At 37.5% G+C, this 13,957-nt stretch overlaps 1 protein-coding gene across 3 annotated transcripts in view; it reads left to right on the top strand.

Moving 5' to 3' along the window:
- Positions 1-13,957, top strand: part of MPP7 (membrane palmitoylated protein 7) — a 292,930-nt gene that overhangs the window by 269,827 nt on the left and 9,146 nt on the right. For all 3 annotated transcript variants that reach the window (XR_003121129.1, XM_025396590.1, XM_025396588.1), the window contains one exon: positions 4,395-4,475. Coding sequence is in view for 2 of the 3 variants with exons in the window: in XM_025396590.1 (XP_025252375.1) it covers positions 4,395-4,475 (81 nt within the window). In the remaining variant the exon portion in view is untranslated. The remainder of the gene's footprint in view (positions 1-4,394; positions 4,476-13,957) is intronic.

The raw sequence follows: 13,957 nt of genomic DNA on the forward strand, positions 1-13,957 counted from the left end.
ATTTGCCTACTTTCAATAAGGAGTTACTAATTAAATGCATAAAAAGGAATTTGAAATAGTATTATGCTTTTCTAATTATCTTAATTATCCAATTGACACACATTTTCCCCAAGATCTTCACCCAATACAAATTGATACACACAGCTTTATTCTTCCTTTCCAACATGGTTTTATAAATTCTTGTGAAATATTTTTTAAATGAAGCAGATACTTACTTACTTACATTTCTGGTTTGGCTATAAACATTCTTGTATTTTCTTTTCAAAGCTAGGAGACACACCAACTTTAGTTCACTGCCTGAATTCCAGGTTAATAAGCTACAAAATCATTTTTAATGTGCCTTTTGGCTTTTACTTATATATACCATCTTTGTGTTTGATTTTCCTCAGTCCTGAATTGAGAATCCTAACAGATGCGCCCAGTGTCTGTGGTCCAGGCCTGTTCTGCACATCATCCTCATTCAGTTTATATTAGACTTCTCAGAGATTCTGCACGGAGAGCTTTGAGATGACCAGATTTGACATGTGCCACTTTTTGTAGCCTGTGTCTCTGCCTGTTCCAGGAGCATAATTAGTCATCACGAAGTGTGGATTGCATGGACTGGGGATGAGAGAGTCCGTGAAGTTCCAATTCACAACCGTAAACAGACAGCAGAGCAACAGCTACCCGAGTTCATGTTTTACCGGCATATTCTTTTGATAAGATCATCGGTAGAGTGGAAAGAATGCAGACTTTCGAGTGAGACAGACAGGCTTTTGAATACCAGCTAAGCCACATGCCAGATGTGTGACCTTTGGGAAATTACCTCACCTTTCATTGTCTCAGTGTTCTCATCTGTAAAATGAGGATAATGATACCTTTCTTGCAGGGATGTTTTGAGGATGAGTAACAGTGTATGTGAACCGTGTCACACATGCCTGTCATGTGAAAAGAACTCACTATGTCCTCATCATCCTTATGCCACAGTTTGTTGTCTGTGGTCTAAAGACAGGCTGTTTAGATTCTGTTCTCTTCTGCGCTTTATCATTAGCAAGCTCAGCTGGAAACGAGCTACAGAGCCATCTACTTATATATGCACATGTAAGTGTATTTCACCAATTGTGATAGAAATTTCTTTATTGAAGGGGTAAATGAAACTATCCTATTGCAGAGGCATACGAATAAACCTAACTCGGTTTGCATCCCTAAATTGCTTGGAATGTAAGTAGATTTTGTATTCCAAATACCAACCAGCCAACTAAAAATGTAGTGAACTTAGGCCTAACCCTAGAAGGAGGATACGGGACGGGTCGGTGCGTCTGAGCTGTAGTCTTTTAAAGTCCAAGGGAGACTCTAGAGCTTCTCCAGTGGGAATGGCAGAATGGATCCAAGGGCCTGACTGCAAAAATGCTGTTTGTAGGCCCACTGGACAATTTTGTAGTAAGAATGATTGAAATTATGTCTTTATTTTTAACCTTTCTTTGAAGGATACTTCTACCTTTGAAGACGATGACCGAGAATAACGTAATTTAGGGAAAATTTTCCAAATAAAGTCATTTGCCTCTGAATGTTCTTGGCACCCTACATGGGTATACACTCCACAAGTGTGGAGTGAAGTGAGCATGCTTGTAAGGGTTAGATTATAAAGTTATAACCTAGGCCCAGAATCAAATATAGTCAAAATTTAAGGCTATCACATTAGAGATGGCATATTTTTTCCCACGAATTCAAATATACCTAGTTTTTTTTCCCTAGAGAGTTAAATTTTTTTTTTTTTTTTTTTGTAGTTAGGAAATGTTTTTAAGAATAAGAAAGGAAACGCTAGACTCTCCGTTGGCAAAGTCTCTCACACTCTAGGAATCACTCCAGAGCTGAGATCTCCTAAGAAAGTGGTGAATTTACATCCCTTCCTGTAGTTCTAGTTATCTTGAGGGACAAGGCAGGCTGGGACACTCTATTTGCATATTTTTTTTTTGAGATGGAGTCTTACTCTATCACCCAGGCTAGATCGCAATGGCACAATCTCAGCTCACTGCAACCTCCGCCTCCCGGGGTCAAGCAATTCTCCTGACTCAGCCTCCCGAGTAGCTGGGACTACAGGTGCCCACTGACACACCCAGCTCAATTTTGTATTTTTAGTAGAGACAAGGTTTCACCATGTTGGCCAGGCTGGTCTCAAACTCCTGACCTCAAGTGATCTGCCTACCTTGGCCTCCCAAAGTGTTGGGATTATAGGTGTGAGCCACCGCGCCAGGCCCCATATACTACTCTTGGGTCAACCCAAGTCATTTGTGTTGTTTTCTTCACTTCAATAGCCTTGACATGCTATCCTTAGTTGTTTTCCTCTTTCCTTATCATATTCAAGGAAGTCTGATCTGTGGTTTCTATCCAAACACTAGTTCTTATTCCTGGATTTACATGTACCACTGGGCTTTTGTTTTCCTGTTCTTTCTTGTGCAGAATAGCTCCTGACCTTTTAAATCAAAACTTATTTATTATAAGTAGGCGCAAACCTCTGACTTGGTTAGATTTTCTGCTCTAGTCATGCCAAGCATTTACATATTGAAATACATATTGCTTTATTATAAATTATTTTTTCTCGCTTTCATATGTTATTTTTAGTTAGGGCAATGTACTAATTTGGAAGGGAGAATTATATTGGTAAGTTATATTAGCAATTAATTCCATTTCAGGATATAAATGGGATATTATGGCGTATTTACTGTAAGAGGGAGAATTGAGAGTTGCTGTCTTACAGAACAAGGGAAAGTCGCCAGAGAATTGATACTGGACAGCAGTGTGGAGAAAGGTTGAAGGTGGTAGTGAATGACCACCTGGAGACAGGTGTTTTTATCAAGGGTCAGGGACCTGGAAATGGCGTTAGAGCAAGAACAGCACAGCCCCCCACTTCCCCTTCTTCGTCTTTGCTCATCCTTTTCCCTCCACCTGGGATGCCCACCCTACTTCTCTTTACACCTGCATGTTCTCCATTTTGTGGTGTAAAACCTTATTCTTTCAAAGCCACCTGTGACCTCCTCAGGGTGGAAGAAGACAGAGGCAAGGCAGTGAACAGTCAAGTACCTGGACGCTGTGCTAGGCACTGTGCACGAGTTCTCAGTTCTCATTCATTCCGCCCAAGAAGGAGAGGGAACACGCACACTTTTAGAATTAAAATGAAATCTAACTACACCCTTGGCTTTCCCTTCCAGTATCACCAAGGTGAAGGCATAGCAGATGGGAAGAGACGGGACTCTACCTGAGGACAGTGTGGTCCTGTAACTTGTATCACCCGCTGAACCACACCACCCGTTAACTGACCCTGATGGCAGCATTGTGAGAAGCTTTTAGGTGGAGAGCAATGCTGGAAAGGGTGGGCTTATGTCCATCTAACTTTTGATTTCAGACTCATATTTGAAACTGCTCTTTGTTTTTTGTTTTTCTGGCCCCAGACTCATAATCAACCAGTGACTTTCCTTAAGATCCGAGTCCACTTATCATCTACTGTTGTCCACAGAATCTACTGTATGCCTTGCTTCTTATCGGTGTCCAGTGTGTATACATTGATTGAGTAAAGTGTGTAAGGTCTATGCAAGTTTTCAAATGCTTAAGGAAGTCTATAGTGCAGGAAAAGGTCTCAGCACATGTAAATGTGGCTGATTGTTTAGCAGATGTAAAATGCATAACTTTATCCCACATAAAGTCAGGGTGAAAGATTTTGTTTTATTAACACTTAAAAACATTTAAAATTGACATTATCACTGTCTGCATTATGCAATTGAATTTTCATAGGTGAACATATTTTTTAGGCTCTTGTGGGTAGCTTATTATTTCGTAATACTTAAATATTCTTTTTTTTTTTTTTTTTTTTGAGATGGAGTCTTGCTCTGTCGCCCAGGCTAGAGTGCAGTGGTGTGATCTCAGCTCACTGCAAGCTCCACCTCCTGGGTTCATGCCATTCTCCTGCCTCAACCTCCCGAGTAGCTGGGACTACAGGTGCCTGCCACTACGCCCGGCTAGTTTTTTTTTTTGTATTTTTAGTAGAGATGGGGTTTCACCGTATTAGCCAGGATGGTCTTGATTTCCTGATCTCGTGATCTGCCCAACTCAGCCTCCCAAAGTGCTGGGATTACAGGAGTGAGCCACCACACCCAGCCTGAATACTCTTGAATATATCTCATTTAAATATAAATCTTTCTATCCTTTTTGAGGAAAAGCTGAGGATTTCAATTGAAAAAGTAAAAAAGCAACAAAAGAAATCTAACGTTTTCTTAAGTTTGAGTTAACGGGAAATAATCTCTTTACTTAGGATGCAAAGTTGGATCCATGTTTTCAGTCTGTCTTAGAGACTTATGTCAGTTACAGAAATGTTTATGTGGTGTTTTTCCGATAATGGAGTTCTGTTATCCGTTTTTCAGGTCCTGTGGGAGTAGGGCTGAACGAACTGAAACGAAAGCTGCTGATCAGTGACACCCAGCACTATGGCGTGACAGTGCCCCGTGAGTTCTGTGCTATTCAGTGTTCCCACGACTACACTTACAATAATTTAAAATTTTTAAAAAAATCATTTACAAAAATTTGTTAACTTGCTTTTAAATTTTTTGTGGGTACATGGTAGGTATATGTATTTATGGGGTACATGAGGTTTTTGTCTTTCTGAGACGGAGTCTCGCTCTGTTGCCAGGCTGGAGTGCAGTGGTGCGATCTCAGCTCACTGCAACCTCTGCCTCTTGGGTTCAAGCGATTCTCCTGCCACAGCCTCCCGAGTAGCTGGGAGTACAGGCACGGGCCACCACACCCAGCTAATTTTTTGTACTTTTAGTAGAGACAGGGTTTCACTATGTTGGCTGGGATGGTCTCGATCTCTTGACCTCATGATCCATCTGCCTTGGCCTCCCAAAGTGCTGGGATTACAGGCGTGAACCACCACGCCCGGCCAAGATGTTTTGATACAGGAATGAAATGCTGAAATAAGCACATCATGGAGAATGCGGTATCCATTCCCTCAAGCATTTATCCTTTAAGCTACAAACAATCCAATTACACTCATTATTTTAAAATATACAATTAAGTTGTATATTTATTGACTATAGTGACCCTGTCGTGCTATCAAATAGCAGATCTTCATTCTTTGTAACTGTTTAGTTTTTGTACTCATTAATAATGATTGCTTAATACTTCCCAAGCGCGTATGGTATCAAGCAGTGTTCTGAACACTCACTCATCTAGACCTTCCAGCCTGCTTCAAGAAGTGTAGCGTGACATTATCCCCATATTACAGAGGAGGAAACCAAGGCAAAGTGGTTAAAGGATTTCCCCTAAATTACACAGATTTTTGGCAGAATATTTGTTAATCACAGCTTCCCTACTCTTAGGTTTTTACGCTAAATTTTAGTACACATATGACATCAAATTATTACTTACAAATTTTCTTCCAAATAAAAGTCTAACAATTCTGTTTCCTAAAATAAGTGCTAATGTTTTCCAGAGGTTTTCACCAGCTTTAAGATTAGAAGAATCAAATCACAGAGAGCTGAAGGAGACTTATTATAATATAAACCTTTCTTAATTACTTTTTATATGCAGTAACTGGCAGATAGTGTTAAATGGGCTTTTCGTGACTATATAGTTTAAATATGGTAAGCTTTTCAGTACGCAGAATTAGATTTATTTTTATAAAAGTGGTTTTCGTAGGCATTCTTACAAATAAAATGTGATGTTTGAAACATTTTGATCTGCAGAATAAAAGCCATTTGACTACTTAATATGTTGATATTAGAAAGCTGTCTAAAAGGCTAAATTGAAATGTTGGCCTTTTCAAGCGGTTTTAGTACTGTTTTAAAAAATTTACTTGTATATTGCCCTTAGCGATGTTCTCTAGTTTTGGAAGAGTTCAACTTTATTTTAAAATTATAGTTTTCTGTGACCTCAAGTTCCTTCTTTTTACTACATTTTTCCAAATTATTGTTTGTAATCATTTTCAGTCATAAGTTATAGGACTGCTGTTTTCTACCAACAGAGATGAAAGTTAATGAAAATGTGGAACTAGGCAGTTTCTTTTTTTTCCCCCACAGTTATTCACCTCTCTTACAAAAGCTGAATTCCGATATATATGAGTTGTTAGAAAAGTTTACAAAATGATTTTTAAGCTTACAGGTGAGCAATTATAGAAGAGACCTAGAAGATGCAAAAACAGATTACAAAGAAAAAAACAAATTTTTAGACTTCCTACTGTGTATTCATCTCCTTTGTTTGTCTTAATTTTTGTAGCCTTGCCAGTCAAGTATAAGATGGTTGGTATTATCTCTATTTCACAGAGAAGGAGACAGGGATGGATAGGGATGGGAAGGATATGTTGACTTGGGTTCCGTAGATGACAGGTGCACTTGGATTCGAAACCGGGATTTTTCTGATACCAGTTCTCATGTTCTTCCTCCTATTTAACACCAGCAGTCCTTTAAAACTACAGACTATCTTTGTTGTATTCCACTAAATAGTCAAAACTGACTTCTTTTGAAGATGAGAAATATCCATAAGGCAATCTATCCCATGTCACACCCTATGAGAGATGTGATATTACGGAAGGACCTAGGGCAACAAACACACTTTAGCCTCAATTTACCCAGCTGTTTAAATGTTTGCCTCTGAAGTTGTTACAGAAGTTGACAATATTACAGCAAGGTTGTGGGGCTGGGACTCTCCAAAGAAATCCCCAAAGTAGTTATTTTTCACCCTGATTTACTTTTAGACAGATGTTAATGTCAAAAGATCTTCATACAGTAATGTTTCACAGGCTTGCCTGATGATAAGAATCTCTTAGAGTTCTACAAGAAGATATGCCCAAGAATCTGTATTTATATAGCAGGTGATTCTTGATATCAGACATGTTTGGAAAGTACAGCATCAAACCAGGGTGATTTAATTAATTAAAGAAGAATATATTTTAAGAGTCATTTTAGAATTTCAGATAGTTTTGCTTTCTAAAATACTTTGGGCAGAGTCTTGAATATTGGAGAAAAGTGATTGCTTTGATTATACCACCAGTATTGTTTGATGTTTATTTCTATAATTCTCTTTTTGAAAGCATGTATTACATATCCACCAGAAAAAGTTATGGAGCAAAGGAACTCCTGCACATTGCTGATGGGAATGTAAATCAACACAATCATTTTGGAAAACTAAGTAGCAGTGGCCACCAAAGCTGAGCAAACATATACCCTTGACCCAGCAGTCCCGGTCCTACTGTACACCCAATGGAAATGCATAAGTACATTCACCAAAAGACACGTACTGAGATATTCTTAGCCATTATTCATAAGTGCTCAGAACTGGAAACTACCCCAATGCTTATCATTTGAATGGATAAGCAGAATGGAGAAGTATAGCACATGCATACAATGTAATACTGTAATGCAATGAGAATGAACAATCTGCAACTGCATGCAACAGTAAGAATGAATCTCGCAAATGTGTTGAACAAAAGGAGGCAGATACAAAAGAATGAATGAGACAGTATGATTTCATTTTTATAATTGCAATAAAGGCAACATTCATGTGTGCTGTTAGAAATCTCAAGGAGTTGGGTTAGAATGGGAACCCAAGAGGTGATTCTGGGGTGCTAGCAATTTTCTGCTTCTTGTTAGAGTGCTGGCTACATGGGGGTGTTAAACGGGTGAAAAGTAAGGAAGATATATACACTTTTATGTGTATATATGAGTTATTGTATCATACTCAGGCTTTTAAATGTAAAAAAAGAAATAATAGTTTATTAACCGTAGTTTGCTGATTTTCTGGTTTTCCTAAAGTGCTATAGTTATGTAAATATTTCAAGAGGAAGCTAAGTGATTTCACATAGGACATCTCTGTACTATTTTTGTAACTACTTGTGAATTTGTAATTACCTTAATTTTTAAAAATTATTTAAATGGATGCTAAATCAGGTACTCGAGCTAAAATGACTGAATGAGCTATATGAAATGTTTAAAAATTATCCTTGTGATAATATTAAACGTTCAAAGTTGCTTTTCAAGAAAGTGGTGGCTGAAACCCTTGTTTTTTGCCTTTTGCTCCCCTGTGGAAAGTTTCTTATTGATTGATTGATTGTAGAGATGGAGTCTCACTACATTACCCAGGCTAATCTCAAACTCCTGGCCTCAGGTGATCCTCCTGCCTCAGCCTCCCAAAGTGCGGAGATTACAGGTGTGAGCCACCATGCCCAGCCTTTGGGAAATTTCCTCCTTGAAAAGCAACATCAACATTGTTTTAAGGCTATATAGGTTATCATCAATAAATCTGAATGACTATTAATACAACCAGTCAAAAGGGTCTCTTGCGCATTAAATTAAAATAAAATAGGTAACAAGAAGTATTACAGTAGACATCAAATACTTGATGGATTCCAAAATCTGTGTAGTCTAGAATTTGGGCATTCTTAGTCAACCACATCTATTAATCACTTTCTGTGGTTCTCAGAAAGATGTATATTGCAGTTTTTGTATTTTTGTAGGTTTTAAAGCATCCATGTTCTAGACAACTTCTTTGTCCATAGGATAGTTCACTTGAATTTTCTTTTTCTTTTTTATAAAAAAGGTGTTATAACTAGGGTACCAGTTAAAAATTTTTTTTTTTCCTGTCTCCCCAGGACAGCTATTTTGGGATATTTTGGGGAAGTAGGAAGAGGGCTCTTATTTTGTTTTCTATTTTGCCTTAACTGGTGTACACAGTGGGTACTCAGTGAGCTGTGACGAAGTCCTGCCTGCCTTGTGGTTAATAGGCACATCTTTCTCATAAGAATTTCAGATCTCTTATTCAGGATTCCTCATTGTGAATGAGTTCATGAGGTTCCTGTGGAACTCATTACAATTAGGCACTGACATTCTTCGTCGGTAAAAGAACATCAGACCTAGGTAATTCGGGTTGATTATGATAAGCAAACAATTTGGTTGTAGACACATTACCTTTTAAATGCATGTGGCAATGTCATAAATGTCTTGTTCAATTACCCCTTGATGTGGTTCTAAAAATATTTTAACCCTGCTGTGGGATGCCGTGTGTCAGGGAAGTGATCTTTCAACCATGTGTTGCAGATTTTCAACCAACGTGTCCTGCCATCATAATTGAATAAAGACAATCTTTTCTCTGTCCATAAGAAAGAAATCAATGCACAGAAAATTCTCAATTTTGATTTTCAACAATACTTTTTACTTAGGCCTACTGTTTGCTGAAGGAACACTAGCAAATAACAACAACAAAATTGGTTAAGTAATAATAAATGAATATTAAGCCTAAACTCCAAAGTAGGGCATTATACTAATTTTAATATCTCTCACATTCTTGGATATTAATTGTGTTATATACATTCAGTAGGGTATTTTTCTGCTGTAAAACTTTAGTCTTTACGATAGAATACAATGTACCAGTTTAGAATACAATATACCAGTACTTCATGCTGTTCCTATAGAGTGTGACATTTCATTTTAAAGACTAGCACTACCTCTTGGTGCACCACCTGCAGAACAGGTACGAAAAACTGTTTCAAGAGACCTAAGCATTGTATTAAAATATTCTTGCTAACTAAATAAAAGGGAATTAAACTTTGGGATATAATTTAAATTAGTTGGATTTTATAAATTCATTACTTTTTCTATTAAGTTACATTTCCCCTTCTTCTCAGATTCTTTTTATAACATCAAGATGTAATTGGAATAAACAGCATATATTTAAAATGTACAATCACATCAGTTTTAGCATCTGCATACACATGTGAAAACATCACGACAGTCAACATAATGAATGTTTCCATCTCAAAAAATTTCCATGTGCCCTTGGTAATCCAGCCTTCCACCCTGTTCCCAGGCAACCACTGATCTGCATTCTGTCACTATAGATTATTTGAAATGATTTAGCATGTTATCTAAATAGGATTATACAGTATGCATCCATTTTTGCCAGACTTTTTCCACTCAGCATAATGAAAGATTCACCCATGTTGTTTCCTACATCAATAATTCATTCTTTTTCATACCTTTTCATTCTGAATAGCATTTCATTGTATAGAAATACTACCATTTGTCTATCCATGCACCTGTTGAAGAATATTTAGGGGTTTCTTCCTCTACCCCCATTTTTGGCTATGATAAATAAAGTTATTACAAGGTTTTTGTATAAGTCTTTTGACAAATATGTTTTTGTTTCTCTTGGCTAAATAAGTAGGAGTGGAATGGTGAGGCCATATGGCTTAATTTTTTGAGAAACTACTAAACTGATTTCCAAAGTGGTTATACCATCTTACAAACCACCAGTAGCATATGTGAACTGCAGGTGCTCCACATCCTTGTCAACACTTGCTGTAGTCAGCCTTCTGAATTTTTGTCAGTGTAGTAAGTACGTAGTGGTATCTCGTACTTCAGTTTGCCTTAACTAATGACTAGCATGATTTTATGCAGCAGTCCCCAACCTTTTTGGCACCAGGGACCAGTTTCACAGAAGACAATTTTTCCACAGACAGGGCAGGAGGGGATGGTGTCAGGATGAAACTGTTCCACCTCAGATCATCAGGCATTAGATTCTCATAAGGAGTGCCTAATCTAGGTTTCTCGCACGTGCAGTGCACAACTGGGTTCGTGCTCCTAATGCCACTGCTGATCTGATAGGAGGAGGAGCTCAGATGGTGATGCTCCCTTGCCTGCATGCTGCTCACTTTCTGTGTGGCCTGGTTCCTTACAGTCCACAGACTGGTGTGGCCTGGGGGTTAGGGACCCCTGATCTTCTTTGGTAAAGTGTGTATTCAAATCTTTTGACTTTTTTTTTTTTTTTTGAGACAGAGTCTTGCTCTGTTGCCCAGGCTAAAGTGCAGTGTTGTGATCTTGGCTCACTCCAACCTCCACCTCCTGGGTTCAAGCGATTCTCCCACCTCAGCCTCCCGAGCAGCTGGGATTACAGGTGTGTACACCACCAAGCCCGGCTAATTTTTATATTTATAGTAGAGATGGAGTTTCACTATATTGACCAGGCTGGTTTCGAGCTCCTGCCTCAGCCTCCCAAAGTGTGAGATTACGGGTGTGAGGCACTGTGCCTGGCCCATTTTTAAAAAGTGGACTGTTTGTCTCATTACTGAGTTTTGAGAGTTCTTTACATTCTCTTGGATACATGTTCTTCATCTGATAAATGTGTTACACATATTTCCTTACAGTCTGTGGCTGACCTTTTCATTTTTTTTTTAATGGTGTCATTTAAAAAGCAAAAGTTTAATTTTGATGAAATCTGATTTATCATTTTTTCTTTTATGTTTTATAATTTTTCTGTTCTATGTAAAAGTTATTTGTTATCTCAAGGTTGCAAAGACATTCTCCTGTTTTCTTCTGGAAGTTTTACAGTTTTAGGTTTTATATTTAGGTCTTGACCCATTTCAAGTTACTTTTCGTGTTGTTACTTAGTAGACTTGCCTTGATCCTGATCTCAGGGGAAAACAGCTCCATCTTTTACCGTTAATATAACGTTGGCTTTATCAGTTTGAGGACATTCCTGTTATTCCTAGTTTGCTGAGACTGTCGCGAATGGTGTCGAAGATTTTAAAAAATGCTTTCTCTGCATACGTTGAGATGATTGTTTTGTCTGCCATTATTCTCTTAATGTTGTGAATTCTACTGCTTTTCTAATGTTAAGCCAACCTTTGGGGTGTGTGTGTGTGTGTGTGTGTGTGTATTTACTAAATTATGGAAATGATTGAATTTAAGTTACTATTTTATTATTTGTTTTCTCTTTGTCTCTTCTGTATTTTATTGTATTTTTCTTCTTTTTCTGTCTTCTTTTGGATTATTTTGGTGTTTTTTAGTTTCCATTTTAATCTACCTGTTGAGTCCCTGGTGGTATCTCTGGATTAGTTTTTACTGGTTGCTCTAAATATTAAAGTATGCATATCTAACCACTCATGATCTGCTTGCAGTTTAACCTGGTGTATTTCACATAAAATACAGAAACCTGGTAGCCATTTAAGACCCCTTCCCCCAGCCTAATCTTTTTGTTTTAGGTGTCAAATGTATTATATTTGCATACATTGAAAACTCTATCAGACAATATTATAACTTTTCTTTAAAAGAGTCATATATGTCTTAGTGAACTTAAGACAAAAAAAAGTAGACTTTTACATTTACACAATTATTTGTTCGTTCTTCATTCCTGACTATAGAAGTTTCCTTCTTATCACTTCTCTTCAGCCTAAAAAACTTCCTTGAATATTTCTTTTGGAACAGTCGGCTGTGAATTCTATTAGTTTGTTTGCCTTTATTCTTGAAACACATTTTGATTAAGTCTTTTCCTTCAGTGCTTTAAAGGTATTATTTTATTGATTTCTTATTTTTATGATTTATAATAAGAAATCTGTGACAGTTTAAATCATTATTAACTTATGTGTTCTGTGATTTTTCCTAGCTGCTTTGAGATTTTTTATTTATCTTTGACTTTTAATAGTTTGATTATAATGTGTGTAGGCATAATTTTTTCCTTCTGAGTGTATCCTGTTTGGGATTTGCTGAGCTGCTGAAATTGGTAAGTTTATGTATTTCACCAAATTATAGCAGTTTGGGGTCTTTATTTTTTCAAACATATTTTTCTGCCCCAATTTCTTCTTTCCTATCCTTCTAGTAGTCCTATGACATATATGTTTTCTCATAGGTCCCTGGAGTTCTATCTATATATTTTTAATCTTGTTGTTGTTGTTTAGATTATATAATTTTATTGCTCTGTCTTCAAGTTCACTGGCTTTTTTTCTGTCATTCTGTTTTTGGGCCCATCTAGTGATTTGTTTCTATTGGATATTTTTATTTTTCACTTCTAGAATTTCTATTTGTTTTTTCTTTATAGTTTCTCTTCCTCTGCTAAGAATTTATATTTTTGTTCAATTCAAGTATATTTTCCCTTACCTTTTCAAGCATAGTTATGGTACCTGCTTGAAAGACTTTGTGTAATCTAACTTCCAGGTCATTCAGGGTTGCTATCTGTTATCTTTCCCCTTGAAAATGGGTCATTTCTTTTTTTTTGGTTCTTTCATGTTGAATAATTTCAGATTGCATTTTGGACATTGTGAATATAATATTGTATTAACACTAGGTCTTGTGACAATAGTCTGCAGAATGCTGATGTTTTTATTTTAGCTTCCAGCTTCTTTTATCTCACTTACCTTTGTTATATTGATTTGGGTCTGTTAGGGTGCAAGGATTAGTCTAAGACTTGTGTGCATGCTTCAGATCTCAGCTCAGTTCTTTATGCCTTTTCTTCATTGGCTTAGATATGTTTTGTGCTACTGTTATTCAGGGGTTAGGCTGAGACCTGTACCTCCCACTCTCAGTTCACTTCATGAAGCCTTTGCCATGCTAGTTTGAGTTTGAACTGCATGTATATAGCACAGAGGCAATTCTTAGGCTATTGTTGACTCATACACAGAATTAAAGTATTTTCTTCTCCGGCTTTCTTGTCTCCTGGATTTCCTCCACACTTTTCAACCCACAGGGACTTTTTCTCCCCCCGCCCCGCCCCGCCCCCCTGGTTCTTTGCACCAAAACGTTAGAGCTTCTATTGACATTTAGCTGCAGATTCTACCATGCCGCTCTGTGAAGGGTTCCCACCCTTGGGGCAAAGCTAAGAGGAAAATAAAGTTAAACTCCTCCCCATGCAGTTTGACTCCCCTCTACAGTCTACCTGCTTTACTTATTTTCAAAGTGTTCAGGTCGTTTCTTAGCATCCATAGTTTTTCGTTGGGATCTGCAGGAAGGATGGCCTGTAGTGGGTTTCCATTTGCCATGTCAGCGCTGGAGTGCCTTGGGCTTTGTTCTTGTTGTCGTTTTAATGAATCCTATATTTTCTGCTCTATGTTAATTCATTAATAAATAATTAGGCAAGATTACTGAAAGGTTAGAAGTTCAATAGTATTTTAAGATGATGCTGTTTATCACTTTGCAAAGGAGGAATGAGTAGCACACAGAAG

The sequence above is a fragment of the Theropithecus gelada genome, chromosome 9, assembly GCF_003255815.1.
Source record: "Theropithecus gelada isolate Dixy chromosome 9, Tgel_1.0, whole genome shotgun sequence".
Taxonomy (NCBI): domain Eukaryota; kingdom Metazoa; phylum Chordata; class Mammalia; order Primates; family Cercopithecidae; genus Theropithecus; species Theropithecus gelada.